The 16,839-nt window shown below is 32.9% G+C and overlaps 1 protein-coding gene across 2 annotated transcripts; it reads left to right on the forward strand.

The window, feature by feature from the left end:
• The first annotated feature begins 88 nt into the window (after positions 1 to 88).
• On the forward strand, positions 89 to 8,015 carry LOC107647547 (uncharacterized). Of its 2 annotated transcripts, none has more exons than XM_088492074.1 (11): positions 89 to 228; positions 328 to 381; positions 470 to 607; positions 2,937 to 3,283; positions 3,377 to 3,624; positions 3,763 to 3,847; positions 3,923 to 4,030; positions 4,108 to 4,406; positions 4,650 to 4,773; positions 7,699 to 7,740; positions 7,819 to 8,015. In XM_088492074.1, the coding sequence occupies exons 4-7, from the start codon at positions 3,230 to 3,232 to the stop codon at positions 4,022 to 4,024; spliced, it is 489 nt and encodes a 162-aa protein (XP_088348200.1). In that variant the 5' UTR covers positions 89 to 228; positions 328 to 381; positions 470 to 607; positions 2,937 to 3,229; the 3' UTR covers positions 4,025 to 4,030; positions 4,108 to 4,406; positions 4,650 to 4,773; positions 7,699 to 7,740; positions 7,819 to 8,015. The 2 variants fall into 2 exon arrangements, with proteins under 2 accessions (XP_088348200.1, XP_088348201.1); XM_088492075.1 differs by having other exon boundaries at positions 4,269 to 4,406.
• Positions 8,016 to 16,839: the final 8,824 nt, after the last annotated feature.

The raw sequence follows: 16,839 nt of genomic DNA on the forward strand, positions 1-16,839 counted from the left end.
AATGGGCCCAAGGCCCAACCCAACTCAGCATAAAACACTTAAAAGAACCCCTCTCTCCTCTCTTAATCATCAAAAACGCTGAATGCAGCCATGGGAGGGGAGAAGAAGAAGCAAACCCTAACCTCATCTTCAAACCTTGATAACTTTTGATCTGGAGCACCGATTGACGAGCCATTTGCGGCCACGCGTCGGGCTCGTCGAGCTCTTCAATTCTATTTAAACAAAACAGTAAGTGAATTGCTTTTTTCTAGCTCCATTTCTGCTGGTATATGATTTTCGGGTTTAAGGTTTGAGAAACTCAATTCCTTGATGATTTTCATGTTTTAGGGGTCCACTAGACTTGATTTCTTGTGGGTATTGCCCAAGGATCAGTGGATAAAGGTAAGAGATCTCAAACCCTAATAAAATTTCTGAATTTAGGAATTTGGGTATTGAGTTGTTATGTTTGGATGTGTTAATTGTGGTTTAGGTAGTGTGTATGTGAATGTTGATGCTTGTTGGAGGCTTGTTGGTGATCAAGCTTGGTTTGGGGCTGTTTGATTGAGCTTGGAGGGGCTGTAATTTTGAGTTGTGAGGCTGCCTTGGGTGAACTAAGTGATCGGCCAAGGTATGGTTTAAGTTTCGTACGTTTAATATTTACGGTGGTGTGAAAACTTAGGTTAGAGGAACCATAGGATAAGTTGAACTGTTAATTGCATTTAATGAGTAGTTTGTAATGTTGTTGGAGTAAATTGTTGATGAACATAGATTAGAATTATGAGGTATTGAGGTTATTAATTTCATGCTTTTGGACTTGCTTATAATGGGTTGTATTGACGTTGATATTGATGAATTATGGTTGGTGATTGTTAATAAATGGTTGTTATGTCAAGTTGATGGATTAACATGTATGAAGAGTTGAATTATGTTAATGGCATTTAATTGATATATGTTGATGGAAGGTTGATAAATATATGATGAGAATTGGTATAGGTGAAGAATTGATGTGAACAAAGGAAAGGTTATTGATGTATGAGGTAAAAGTGGATAATTTTTTATGTTCTAGGTTGGTTGAGTTGATTAAAGCTTATATTAGTAATGGTTGTTGATGAATTGAGTTGATATGGTTTTACAATGCAAGTTTTAAATGGTAAGAAACTTAAGTTGGATAAAAAGAGGTTTTGTTGAAAGTGGTTAAAACCAAATTTTGATGAACTTTGGATGTCCATAATATTCTCCTCAAATTTTAGATTGGATTGTGGTTTGTTGCAAATAAAAGATAGTTTCAAGAGCTTTTGATTGATACCAACTTTGTGGAAAATGGAATTTTGTGGAGAAAGTTATGGACATTGCAAGTTTAGTGTTTAAATCTGAGTTCAGGGTGACCAAACCGGTTTTGACTGTTTTTAAACCAATTTTTCACTACTAAACCTCCATTTTCTTCCCTTTAAGGCTTAAAGTATGGTTCTAGGTCCAGTAGATAAAAGAAGCTAGGAAAACAAGATAACTTGAAGGTGAAGAAAGTTGTAAATAGTGGCTTTATGAAGAAAATAAGGATGTTAATGAAGTTTAATGTTAAGGTTTGATACTTGATGATGTATTGATGATAATTGCCATGGCTTATGAATAATGATATCTGAGATAAGAGTTTCCCTGGGTAAGAACCGTGGCTCGCCACCAAGTGTTCCAAGTTGAATCTCGATACTCTGTTGACCCTACGTCGTAAGGGTGACCGGGCACGTATAAATTCCCGGGTATGGATAGCCCCCATTGAGTGATTATATGATGATTAAATGTGAACTCTATGCATAGACTCTTGAGGATGCACGACGGGGGACAGTCTAAGGTTTTCGGACTTGTCGGGTTGGCTGGATAACCGACAGATGGGCCCCATCAGCCATAGAACAGGCATGCATCATATGCATTTGTTTGTATTGATTGCTATGCATTTCCTGGGTATGCCTAATTGATATATATTACCTACTATTTGTTATACTTGCTATTTGTACTATTTGATCATTACTTGTGCGTGAACTTGTTTGGTTGCTTGTTTCTGTTGCATTTTGAATGATGAAAGGATGGAGGAAATGGAGGAAATGGTTTGGTGTTAGGTTAAGTTTGAACTTGAGTAAGTTAGGCAGATTTAGAATACCTACCCATGTTTATGGCTTCTGTTTAGTACTTAAGTTGGATAATTGAATAACGGAGTTCTAGGATTGCTTATGGCATTCTCAGGACCGTATTTCTTATGCGCGTGGCACTTTTACCATGCTGAGAACCTCCGGTTCTCATTCCATATTGTATTGTTGCTTTTCAGATGCAGGTCGAGAGGCTCCTCGCTAGACGTCTGGATCTTGGGAAGCGAAGTAGTCCTTGGGTGTATTTTGATTTTTGGTTGTATATATGTATATATTTGTTTAGCTCACTCTCCAAGTAACTTATGTATGCTGCTCCTCTTAGAGGATTAGGGAGAGATAGGAGTTTACTTTGATTATTTGGGGATACTTAAGTATGTTTATATGTATATATATATATATATATATATATATATATATATATATATATATATATATCCTCCGGCCAGCCTTAGCTTCGCAGGCTGAGTCAGGGGCTAGTTATGCTGTTACCTTAGCTTTCCTTTATTCTTCTGCTTATCTTTATCATGTTCCTATTAGGTTTCTTAGCACGCAAGTAATCCTATTCCTTGAGCGTTGCGCTTTTTATTTTGCGATTTTTGTTTACCCGTTTTGTTTCAAGGCTCCTAGTATATTATTTCTTTCAGTATTATATGTATATCTTTACTGTTTAGAGGTCTGTAATACCACACTACCTCTGTTCTACGACTTAAGCGTAAAACACTGTGTAGTAGGGTGTTACACGATGTGTTTCAATCTAAGTGTATCTGTTATGCACGATTGCAACTAAATTTTCTTTAATATTAATATTCTGTTTTACAGGATTTGCACATTAAAATAACCGACCTGGAGAGATTGTACAACAGTATGAAGGGAGAGATGGCCATTCTTCAAGTTGCAGTATTGGACCTTGGAGACTGCCCAACAGCTCCTGATCAAATGCCACAACGACATGTTCCAGCTGACGGGTCAAAGGGAAGGAAGTACCTGAGAAAGACTATGCAAACATAGAAGAAGATACTGATGTCATTCTTGGTGGAATCGAGCCTGAGAATACTAGTACTCCGCTGAATGGAAAATCTCAAAAGATAACTATTATCAACCTGGACGAAGAAATGATAGAACAATCAGGAAATGTGAATTATACTCGCACCTATCTTCGTGAAAAGGTATATCCTTATATTAGGTATTTGTTTTCATTTGCAGCATTCGTATACTTTAGTTATTATTTTTTTAGTTATTTTTTTATATAATTCGTGTAGGCAAAAAAAGCATCCAAAGCTGCTTTGAACTCGTCACCCAAATGTCACAACTCAAGTGAAAATGTCTGTTCTGGGCGAAAGAGGGGCAGACCAAAAGGATCTAATGGACCTAGAATATTATCAGCTGAAGTTGGTTGTGTACTCTCAGTTGAATTGAAGTCTAAATTTCGTCCAACTAAGGAAATGCAGTTGACACTACAAGAATGTCAAATGTCACTTTATGTATTTGGCCACGACCTATACGAAGGGTAAAAACATTCAGTTAGTTACTTAACAAAAATAAAACATAGATATAAATAAGTTAATTATTGATGTCGAATATTTATTTCTTTGTCTTTTGTATTTGTAAGTTTTTATACAACTACAACTTTGTTGTATCTACACAGGGAAACTCTGTTCAAAAATAAAAATACTGAGATGAGTCGAGCAGATTTTCAGTGTCTCATTCTTGGCAATGAAGTACACTCTAATGTAAGTAAATACGGTAACTTTTATTAGATTCGTGAAAAATATGCTTTAGTTATTTACATGTTTATTTTCATGTAGATTTTAATGTTGGCTGCCCTTAAAACAACAATGACACAATGTATTGATGATGCCTTTGAAGATATGTCCAACAAAATAACAACTTGGTCTCTACCACCATAATTTGGGGTAAGAAATTTCAGTAACTGACCCTCAGAAAATATATAGTCCCACTGAAACTAACGATTTATAATCTCAAAAATTAGGTTGATGCCCTTAACCTAGATATGCTACGTCAAGAGGTGTATGAAAAGTACAAAAATATCTAGATGCCGAAGTCTTCTACGTTAAAATATGTATTTTATTCTCACTCACTCTCTATTTGGATTTTTTTTTACTCTAATTGTCCATGAATATATCTACACAGATATATGTTCCACTCATTGACGACATTTTTCACTGGTTCTTGATGGTAATATCTATTGACGAGGGAAAGGTGTACAAACTTGATTCATATCCAAACCCAAAGCGAGATATTTCCAAAAAATTCGTCATGAGATGAACGGTGATATATTTAATCTTCTTGGTGTATTTTTAGTTGTTGATAGTAGAGTAAACTATATATTTTCTAATATCACTTATTATTGCTTAGTAGTTCATATAATGCTATTATAAATGTATTATGTGTAATAGAAAATAATTTTTTAAACACAGTTTTTTATTTAATTTTAAATTTTTTCTGTAAACGTTATTTAAAGTTCATTCATCATTAATATGTTTTTGTAATTCATTTTGTTTTGAGCCATAGCTCGGTCTATTAGATTTCATTTTCTCTGGTCCGTACTCCAGCACTAATATATTAGACAAAAAAGCATTCCAATGGACAATTGGCCTCTCTGTAATGCTCGTGGCATCCCTGATTGCAACACAAGGTATACAGCCTATTTTATTGTGATATGCTTGTTAACTAGATCATGAATAGTAATTATCCTAATTATTTAAATGACTTGTATTTTATAGTGATAACTCCGCTGTTTGGTTGCTTGAGTGGATGGTGTAACACCCTACCACACAAAGCTTTATGCTTAAGTCGTAAAACAGAAGTGATGTGATATTACGACCTCTAAAATAAAATGAGTTTATATAGTAACAGAAGAATTATAATATGCTAGGAGCCTTGAAGAATAGAGGGAACAAAAATCGCAAAATAAAAGCACAACGCTCAAGGAACGAGTTGACTTGCATGCTAAGAAAACCATAACTACTAAACATAAGATGACAGAAGTAGGAATAGAGTGCCAAAGATACAAAATAACAAGTTTCTGACTCAGTCTGCAAAGTCAAGACTGGCCGGAGAATATTTACATATATATACATACATATCCAAAACCCAAAAGTACATATACACAATCCTACCTCTCCATAAACCTCTAAGAGGATCAAAAGAACAAGTTATGCGGAGAGAAAGCCAAGTACATATATATATATACATCATAGCATAACAAAATAACCCTGTAATCACTCTACTTCAAGAGTCTAGACGCCTAACGAGATGCCTCTCGACCTGCATCTGAAAAACAACAACATAGTATGGAATGAGAACCGGAGGTTCTCAGTATGGTAAAGGTGCCACACACATAATATATAAGGTCCTGGGAATGCCAGAGGCAATCCTAGAACGCCGACACTCAGATTATAGAGCTTAAAGTATTAAACAGAAGCCATAAAAGGTGGTTTTCTAAAAATATTTAAACCTAACTTAACTTAACCTTAAATCTAAGTCTCATACTGCCATTCTTCCATACCTCCAACTCCTTCATGCATTTTCACAGACAAATAGACAGATAAAGGCAAGCACAAGAAGGTTACAGTTATTACAGGTAACAACTACACATTTAGCATGGCAAGTACATATAGGCACACCCAATTAAGGCACAAGCAAGTAATTCAAGTAATATGCATATGATGCATGCCTGTCCTATGGCTGATGAGGCTCATCTGTCGGTTATCCAGCCAACCTGACAAGTCTGAATTGTCCTTAGACTGTCCTCCGACGTGCATCCCCAAGAGTCTATGCATAGCTTTATCTCAAATAATCAATATTACTCAATGGGGGTAACATTCCCGGGAATTTATATAGTGCCCGGTCACACTTACGTCGTAGGGTCAACAGAATATCGAGTTTTCAACCTGGTACACGTGGTGGCAAGCCACGACACTTAATCCAGGGAATCTCGTATCTCAGATCATTCAAATTCATAAGCCATATAAATAATTCAATTATAATTCATCAACATCCACATCATTCTCAATCGCATCTCATTCATCATCATACATCAATCATATTCAATCCTTATCCTTCATTATCACACCTCCCATTCTGTCCATCAATAGTTCTAATTCAAAATATAATTCATTCTTTTCTAAATGAATCAAACTTAAAACATACTCATTTTCTTAATAACTCAAAATCAAACCATATAACCTTTGAATCTAAATCTTTTTAAATAATCATATAAACAAAATCTCTAATCTTTATAAAATTTCGGCAGCATCTCCTCTAAAACTCGGACTTTGCCACCTTTTTCGGGTCCAAACCTGCATTCTTTTCAATTCAACATACCCTTTCTCGTCATCATAACAATCACCACAATAAATCTACCTCAGATCAACAATTATACTCATACAATATTTAAATCCAACAACCAAAATTCAACTAAGAATCATAGTTCACAAATCCTAGGCTTTTAACACAAAATACCTCATTTTTCATTAGAAATTTCCATTCCAATTATTTTCAAACCTATTACCACCAATCCAAATTGCCAACAATAATCCTCAACAAGCTCCTTATCTTTTCAACAATCATCATTCAACCAAACCAAAATATAGCCATATAATCAACAATTCAATCACATATCCTTTCAAAGATCCAACTAGCAACCAATATCATCTTACAAACAAATCACCAAACCAAACCAAGCATATTCATCAACCCATTACTAAACATTAAATATACACCTGCATTTCAACTTATCCTATGGTTATCTAGCCTAAGTTTTCATAGATAATTATATATTAAATGCAAGAAACCTAAACCATACCTTAGCCGATTCCCAAGTATTATTCCAAGACAATTTTCCTAAAAGAACACAGCCCTCAAAACCTCAACTAATCCGCTTCCTCCAAGTTCCAGTATTCACAATTTCAAGCTCCAATTATTTATTCATAACCTAATACACATTCATAACACAGATATATCCAATTTAATACTCAAAACTCAAATTCAATGAAAATAAAATAGAATTATCGTATCCTCACCTTACCCAAGCTTCACATAAGCAAGAGTGAACGTTTTCCTCAAGCTAATTGGATCCTAAAACATCAGAAATCAAAGAAATTCAACCTTCCCATTAAAAATTTGAAAATTGAGGGAAAAGAGGGCTGAGAGTGATTAAATAAGTTACTAGTAAAATTGTTCCGATAGAAATGTAGAGTTCGACGCGGTGAACACGTGGCCGCAAACGGTGCGGCGATTGGAGCTCAGACGAAAAAGTTACGGGAGTTGGAAATTCACCGTAAGGGTTGGGGAGTGTTTTCGTTCTTCTCCTCCCTGGGAAGCTGAACGTTGCTGAAATGAGGGAGAAAGCAATGCTTGGGTTCATTTAATAGGTCGGTCCGGTTCAACCGGTTTGGCCCATTTGGTCTAATCTTGGACCGATTTCTTCGAAATTAGTGTTAAAATTCTTGTTTCGATGAGCTCTATCCTAATTTGATATAATATTCACATTTCTAATTCTCCTTATTAAAAACTAATTTATTGACTAATTATCTACTAATTTAACCGGGGTTTACAGATGGTAATGGAGGACATGTTTCAACCCAATCTCACTGCTAGGGTAAGTTAACAAATTTCTACCTTGTGTACTTTTTGTTTCTTTTGACATACTAATTAATTTAACTTCTACTTTTTGTAGCCTCCTGATTCCAAAATTCGAATGCTTGCGGCATGTGCAACTTTAAATGGGACTCACAATGAATATAATGACATGGTCAGACATCGTTCTACAACTAGGTGGAAAGCATTGGTTGGCAATTAGATGATCACGCTGTTTATTATTAGGAAAAGATAGAATGCATTTGATTTGATTGTTTGGTATTTATGTTATTTGTTATGGGACCTATTTGTTAGATCAATTACTTTTTTTATTTAGCTTTTATACGTACTCCTTAATATTTAGGATTTTTTAGTTACACAGCTTTTATATAGCATATTATTTTGTCGTTGAAATTCAATTATGTACTTCCCAATTCTATCTTACTCAAATTTATTTTCTTTTTTCTTTTCCAAATGTAATATACTAGTAGATAAAATAATCTGTAGCTATATGGCGGTAAAATAATATATATATATATATATATATATATATATATATATATATATATATATATATATATACATACATATTCTCATTACAAAAGGTTGTGTTTTAGTAAACCAATTATTTTTTCATTTAGCAAGTATGTTGTTTAGAAAACGGAAAGATAATTTAAATAGTAATTTTGGAATGTTGATTATGTCATTTGTGAATAAATTTGTGATTATTACAAGATTTATCTATTATAGTAAACTTAGAATATTCATAGATTTAAAATTTATTTGGGTGAGTTTATATAAAAAATTAATTATCTTTCAAATAAAAAATATTTTTATTCATTAATTATATGTAAATACAATAATATAAAAATATTTTTTATTTATTATTATGTGAAAAATATTTTTTAAAATAAAGTAATTTTAAATTGTGTAATTTTTTAGATGAATAACAGAAGAAAAACACAAAAATTTTGTTAAAAGGCACAAAAAAATTTTGGTTCATTCCATAATACATAAATTATTTTTAATTATGCAGATTGTTTAGTTGAATAATACCAAAAAAAACCATACATTTTAATAAAAATACAAAATAATTAATTAAAAAAATAAAAAATTAATTGAATAATACAAAAATATAATTTAAGTAACACAAATTATAATCATAAGTTTTTAATTCAAGTACGTATGATATAAGACATTGTATAAGATATATTTTGCATTATATTAAAGAATTAATATGACAACTACGATATTTTTTAGGAAGAGCGGATAAAAGCAACAAAATATTTAATTATTATATTTACTGAAAATAATTAAATTTTTTTTATACTATGTAAGTATATGTGATTTCAGATTTAATTCAATAACATAGAATTTAGAAAAGATATTCTCGTCCCAATGCGTGTATTCTATAAGTGATTGTCGTTACAATTTAAATTTTGTACATTTCTATAAAACTATTATTAAATTTAATTATAAAATATATCAAAATTAAAAATAATTTGTATTGGACTTAAATTAAATTTTAGGTTTAACTTTCAAAATTTATTTAATCTAATTCAAATAAATTATTTTTTGTTTTTATAATTAAATTTATATCTCACTTATAATATATTCTTGTTTTATGAAGTAATCTTACTAAATTTTTTAAAAAATTAAAAAAATATAAAAATAAAAAGATAGATAAATATTATTTAAGAAAATATTTTTTATAAATTATATATATCTTAGATATAATGCTAGAAAGTTTATTATAATTATATTTTAGGTACAATGCACTCAATTTATACATGGGCTTTTAATTATAGCATTTTAATAGTTGGCTATTTTTGTTGTTTAGATTTTTTTATCTGTAACATTGAATATTGAAAATAAATATTATAAAAATTGAGTGCCTTAGTGTATTTTACATCGTAGTTCAGATTAGTTATAAATTTTCTTACTAAAAACAATAGCTATTGCCTATGGGTATGATATTAAAACTCAAATTCAACTTAAAAAAAATATATAACGTATAAACTAAAGAAAGGTGAACAAACGGTGGTAGTACAATTCTGTTATTTGTTTAGTATAATTGTCTCTCATTTCTACCTTAATAAAATAACAAACCCGTTATATACATTGCAAAAAAGCTAATTAACATTTTCTCTTTCTTATATCATTCCCCTAGCAGACACAACACCCATCAATAATTTTGTGACTCGAATGGAATATCGGTATATTTGCATCTGTACCGTATAATTCACCTTTTAAAATCCATATTCATCTTTCATCTAAGGCTAGCCAGTAATAGCTAATGATACTTGCCTTTCTGATTACCAATGGTCACATCAAAATCCTACAAGAACAAAAAAAACTAAAATTAGACAACCATGTAATTAATAAGAAGCAATATCTTAAATACTCACCATTTCTTCGATCCCCTCCTCATTGGTTTGACTAGACCAATTGTCATCATCTTCGGGACCTCCTCCATCTCCACTTTTTATTTGATTATGGTCATCTCCACGGCGACAATTTCACCGATTGTGTCCTATACTATTACATCTGCTGCACCAAATCCTTCGCTTTTTCTTTTTGTTCCCAGCTTCTTTTGAAGTAGCATCCATCCATGTTTTGAATTTCTCACCCGCACTTTTAGAACCTCCCTCTCTATTCTTTTCATGTTTGGCAAATAATTCAGCCTTTTTGTTTCTGACCCACTCCATAACATCCTTAAAATCACCTAAATCTCCGCAAGCAGCAAATGGCAAGCCCTCCAGCTCATCATTCATAGCAGCAATCCTACTCTCATAACTTCCATCTCCAACTAATGATCCATGCTGCTCCAACCTTATAGGAGCCTCTTTTGCTTTCATGGTCCACCGCTTCAATATCAGTGACTCAGGTAATTCTGTAATTTGAAGATATATCAACAGACGAATGATATGAACACATGGAATGCCAAATGATTCCATTCATTGACATGAACACCTAAACTCACTGCTACCAGGCCAATAAGATACAACCCATTTTCATGTTAACTCACAATATTTTCGTACATCATAGTTCACACTACATGAAGTCTCTCGCCAATCAACTATTATCACACTTGACGCTTTCAACAATAATGATCAAAACAAGTAGAACACCTCCCTTGTATAAATACTTGCTCCTGATCGCTCCAATGCTTGCACCTGTGTTTGCATTATCGGACACCCGTATGAGGTGTAATAGTCAGCCTCAGCCTCATTATTCCGCAACAAACCCATCCACCGGCGGAAGTGATGGAGGAATTCCTTAATGCTATAGCCAGATTTTACAAACCTAGCAACTTACGAATGTAGTGCCTCACACCTCGATGTAGTTCTCAACCTGGCAAAGAACTTGCCTCTCATATGTGCTGTAGCCCACATATCTTTAATCCCATAAGTGGTCTCAACCCACTCCATGTCCTTAACCCCAAAAATATTAACCATTGATGCCCACCTCTCCTCAAACTCATCAATCTCATAATTGCCAAGCATGCATTTCCTGAATTGTTGGGTAAACTTGGGGTTGGAGACATTGGCTGTGGCATTTCTTAACAAATGCCATCCGCATAACCTATGGTGTGCATCTGGAAAGACCTTTTCAATTGCAAGCTTCATAGCCTTGGCACCATCAGTTATCACAGCATTTGGTCGTTTACCATTCATTGCTTCCACGAATCTCTGTAACAGCCATATGTAAGTTCCTTCTCCTTCATCAGCCACAATTGCACTGCCAAAAACTATTGTTTGAAGGTGATGGTTCACTCCTGAGAAAACTACCAGTGGAAACTTGTACTTGTTTTTCTTGTAAGTTGCATCAATGGCCATAACATCACCAAATACTTCAAAGTCAACACGGCTCTTCCTGTCCATCCAGATTAGGTGCCGAAACACACCATTGTTTATCCACCTCGTAGCTCCAGTAAAACTTTGGATCTAATTTCTTCCGCTTCTTTAGGTACTTCAATGTTTCGGTCACATCACTTTCCATCAATTGCCTTTGCTTTTCTATTTGGTTGTACATGTCTTTTCTTCGAAATCTAACATTCTCAAAACCACCAGATTGCTCGGCAAAATGCATATAGATTTGGGTTGTGGAAATTCCAGCATCTCTCATGTCGTTCATTCTTTGAATTTCTTGATCAGTCATTCTCCATTGCGATCTCAACATCCGGCTCAAAGTTGGGGGTACTAACTCATGATTATGTTCATTTTGAAATAATGTTGTATACCAACAGTCCCTGCCAACATCTATGTGAACTCACATTTGTGCTACACACCCACACCTAGTCTCTGGCTTTGGAGCTCTCTTCCTATTTGTTTCATCAACCCCTCTGAAAATACGATATCTTTGTCTCGAACACACAAATATTTGCCAGAGTATGCGCTTATCAATCTCACTTTGCCCAACCTTTAACTTCCTAATTGAAAATCCATTGACCTTCCCAAATGCATTGTAAAAGGCATAGGCAACATCAAGGTCTGAAAATACATACTTCTTAGCAGCATCAACGCTCAAACCTACGAATTTAACCCGACCGATACTTCCTGTACTATTCAGTAACAGGTCTTCAACATCATTGCCATCACTATCAACTAACAATTCGTCCATTTCCTGAAAGACATTAAACAACAATAGACCTCAACGTTCTAAATATACTTTCAAACAATAATAGAGCTTAACATCTTAAGTGTTGGAATAATCCAGCTAAAAAGATGTACCTTAGCTGAAACATTCCCTATTTGGCTATGCGATGACTCTCCGATCAAATCAACCATTTTTGTCGAATGCTATATTTACTGCATACTATTACAATAAAATAAAACAAAAAATATTTATATTTATGAAATGACACAAGTACAAAATATTTGACATATTCACAACTATGAAAGTAAGTACCATATAACAAAAATAGGCACAAGACACCACGAAATGAAGTCCAAAATTCTCTTCTTCAAAATACAATAATAATAAAATATAAAACAATTACAAATAAATCACAAGGATATATCACAAATAATAAATTTTTACCAACACAACATTCGCACTTCCAAAGTACAACAACCAAATCACGCAAACAGCATAATAACAAAACATAAAAATAGCACTCATGAATCAATATTACTATAAAATATATTTCCGTATTGCTTTTCGTTACTCCTAGCACTCTACTAGAGAAATGAATGCTACTCCACTTTCATATTGTTACTAGCTTCTTGCAATGAATGAAAATCATAATAAAATTATTATTCTGGTAAATATTTTGAAAATAGAGGCTTTGTGTTATTCAATATTATTAATATTGTATATTTCAAGTTTAAAATACTATTATAATGAAATGACTTGAAAAAAGATAAAGAAAAAAAAAGTAACATAGCACAAGTTCTTGAACTCTAGACCAAAATATGACTCGAAACAATACAATATGACTACATAAAAAAACTAACTAGTTTTTATTCTTCAAATTTTGCATGTAAAGTAGATAACCGACAATAAATTTAGCAATGTCGCGGAACTAAAGACGTGGCGAAACAAAAGTCTTCCTTAATGAGAAAAATTTTAAATGCCACAAGAATCAAACATAAAGAGTAAAAAGAATAAAAAATGTCATGAAAATGAAAAATTTGTAACAAAAATGCTAGAAAGATTCAAGTTTAACACAAGAGGTATTAGTTTATTAAATAGATAAAGAAAGAAGAGCTCCTAGCATCACAATTCTACAAAATTGTTGACTATACATTATAGCAGAGCTCCTACCATCACAAGGGGTATTAATTTATTGTATCACTATATGGGTTCTCTTTTAATAGATTAGAAATTTGAGAATCACATGGCAAGAAAGCCGGGACACATTTCCACAAATTCGTAACAACTCAACAAACAGTAAATTGGACAAGCCCTCAATCTTAATTGTTCCTTTATGCCTATAGAAAAATTTTATAAAAATTATAAAAAAAAAATTAGAGTTGATAATCTAACATTAGCCTTATACCATTTTTGAGCAAGCAAAATACCAGTTTGAACACTCTCATATCAGAAGAAAATGAACCATTCAAAATTTCAGAATTATTAACTGATAGAGAAATAAGAGCTCCTATCAACACAATACTACAAAATTTCTCATTAAAAATTATAGATTATAGAAGAATCCCTAGCGTTACAATCATAGAATTGCTAGAGATATGGGTTTATGGTCTGATCAGAATTCTATTTTAAATACACTATATATTTGTAATAGTACGTACCAAAAAAATTGTGCGATGCTCTGCTACAAAGTTGCCACGACTCAAACAACAAATCTGAAAATCCCTCAATCTTCAATTGTCCGGTTAGTCCTTTGTGCCTGTAAAAACAATATATAAATTTTACAGAAATTATACAACTAAATTGAACTTGACAATCTAATGTTAACTTCATAAAAAAAATCTGAGCAACCATGAAACCAGTTTGAACAAGACATATTCATATTCTCATACCAAAAGAAAATCACAATTTAAAATTTCATGACTAAAAAATGATAAAGAAAAAAGAGCTCCTAGTATCACAATTCTACAAAATTGCTGATTATATATTATAGAAGATCTCCTTGCATCATAAGGGGTATTAGTTTATTGTATCACTATATGGGTTCTCTTTCAATGAATTAAAATTTGCGAATGCACAATACCAAGAAAGCTGGGACACGTTTTGCCACAAATTTGTAACAATTTAACAAACATTAAATCGGAGAAGCCCTTTGTTTCTTTAAGTTTATAGAGAAGTTGTATAAAATGTTAAGCCAAATTATAAAAACTGAATTAGACCTGACAATCTAACATTAACCTTATACAATTTTTGAACAAACAAAATACCTGTTTTAACACTCCCATATCACAAGAAAACCAACCATTCAAAGTATTATAATCATTAGTTGATAAAGAAAGAAGAGCTCCTGTATGTTTTACAGAAATTATAAACCACTTGTTTGAACTTGACAGTACTTCATAAAAAAAATTTAAACAACCAAAAAATAGTTTAAACAAGACATTCACACTCTCGTACCAAAAGAAATTCAACACTTAAAATTCCATAATCAATAAAAGCTAAAGAAAGAATAGCTCTTAACATCACATTACTAGAAATATCATCAACCAAATCTATATGATATTATCAAATTACAAACTCAAAAATTACATAGTAAAAAGAAATATCTAAATATTAAATGGTTGTAGACAAAATACACATTGATATTGTGGTTTTCCATTCACTACTTCCAGAGGAACATATTTTCAAGCTAAAAATTAGAACCTTGTGACTGAGTATCTTAGAACTAGGAAGATTAGGATTAGCAGCATCATTTGCTTATTACCAGCAAATTGCTTATTGAATAATACTATCACCTATAACCAAAATCAATAAGTCATTTACAATGTTAAAAACAGCAGCAACACAACCAGAAATCAAATAATCATCCATAAAACCATAATTGAAATCAATAAGGCAGCATCTTTTGAACTCTTAACTCTTTATATTTTATACTCCTCACTTATTTTAGTTAAGAGATTCTTTTTTATGATTGTCTCAAGTTCTATAAATATCCCAAATACTCTTCTAACCTAATCTAAAGTCATCAAAGACCTCAGAAGGTATCTAATAATCTGAAGTATATCAAATTACTTTTTAAAAGTATTTAAGATTAATATTTAAAATAACTCCTCTTCAGATAATGATATTTTATTCTTTAACCATAGAAATTGTTTTAAAGGGCCTTTTGAACTATATGCTAACATATTCTAATAATAAAAGTTTAAAAGACTTGATAAATATTTATAGTTCACTTGCTTCAAAAAAAATTTCTTATAGCACGATTCAACCTCATTCTTATACCACATATCCAAAAATCAACAACTGAAATCAATAAGGCAACACCAAACCACACTAACAGCAGCTCTCAAAGGATAAATCCAATAAAAAAAACTATTACCAACAGCACAACAGATTCAACATTAAATTAATTTAAATGCACTAAACATTCTTGAAGTTCATTTTACTTTCTGTTTAATGAGTCTAACCAGCAAAATTCTAAAAATATGAGCGTACTGAAAAGAAAACCCGAAAAGAGAAATCTTTTTTTGGGACTTTAGGTAATTAAAATTCAAAAATGTAGCAGATCAGATCAGACTTCATTCAAACTTTAAAATTTAAAGAGAAAAAAAACAGAATAAGCAGAAATCAGTGAAAATAGCAGAATAATTTCAAAAAATCCATAGCTAGCAATAATTTCAACAACACAAAATCAATTATTTGATTTACATTCACTAATTCACATTTAGAAATCAGTCAAATACTTAAATCACTAAACAGAGCACAAAAGGAATAACTGAAAAAGTGAAAGCAGTGCCACTAACCTTCGATGGACAGCAGGATGGCGAGTGGAGAGACTACGGCGAGCGTCGAGGGGCGAGGGGCTACACGACGGCGAGCTGCTCCAAGCCTCGAACAGAGAAGCCAACGAGGATGAGGACGACGTGCCGAGCTAGGAGACAGGGCCTGGGTTCGGGACAAGGGGAAGGACGGAGACGCGGAGGCGCCGACAACCTCGGACGGCGGCGGCAGAACCTTTGAAGAAGCTAGGGTTTAATTTTTGTTTGGGGATTTTTTGAGATCGTGAGAGTGAACAGGGGGAGACTTGGAGCACGACCACAACACAGCGAACGATGGCAGTTTCTCACTCCCTGCGACGGTGGCCCCTGAGCACAATGGACGGTGGCGGCTCTGTCTCTCCTTACGGCGGTGGAGGATGTTATAACAGGGTTGAGAGTTCTTTTTTTTTTTAACATTACAGGGTTGAGAGTTGAGAGAGGGGTTTAGTTTTTTTGTCTGTATTAAGTTGTTTGTTCAGCCCATAAGAATAAAAAAAATTAATAATAATAAATAAATTTAATTTACCTGATAACTTTTGATAGCAGGTTACTTTTCAAGGAGTGCTGCACTCTCTACTTTGTCTGGAGTGCACTAGCTTTCGCCAGACTCAAGACAAGATAAATAACTAAACTTAGATTTATATTCGTTTAAACTGCAATCTACTAATAATATAAAATATTCAGAGCAAAGTAAATAATCCTACTCA

The sequence above is a fragment of the Arachis ipaensis genome, chromosome B6 (genome assembly GCF_059453495.1).
Source record: "Arachis ipaensis isolate K30076 ecotype BB chromosome B6, ASM5945349v1, whole genome shotgun sequence".
Taxonomy (NCBI): domain Eukaryota; kingdom Viridiplantae; phylum Streptophyta; class Magnoliopsida; order Fabales; family Fabaceae; genus Arachis; species Arachis ipaensis.

Bases quoted from the DNA above. Each gene is read 5' to 3' on its own strand.
- LOC107647547 (XM_088492074.1), top strand. From the start codon at position 3,230: ATGATAGAACAATCAGGAAATGTGAATTATACTCGCACCTATCTTCGT. The intron at 3,625-3,762 runs GTAAAAACATTC...GTATCTACACAG, and splicing joins GGCCACGACCTATACGAAGG to GGAAACTCTGTTCAAAAATA. The intron at 3,848-3,922 runs GTAAGTAAATAC...ATTTTCATGTAG, and splicing joins GCAATGAAGTACACTCTAAT to ATTTTAATGTTGGCTGCCCT.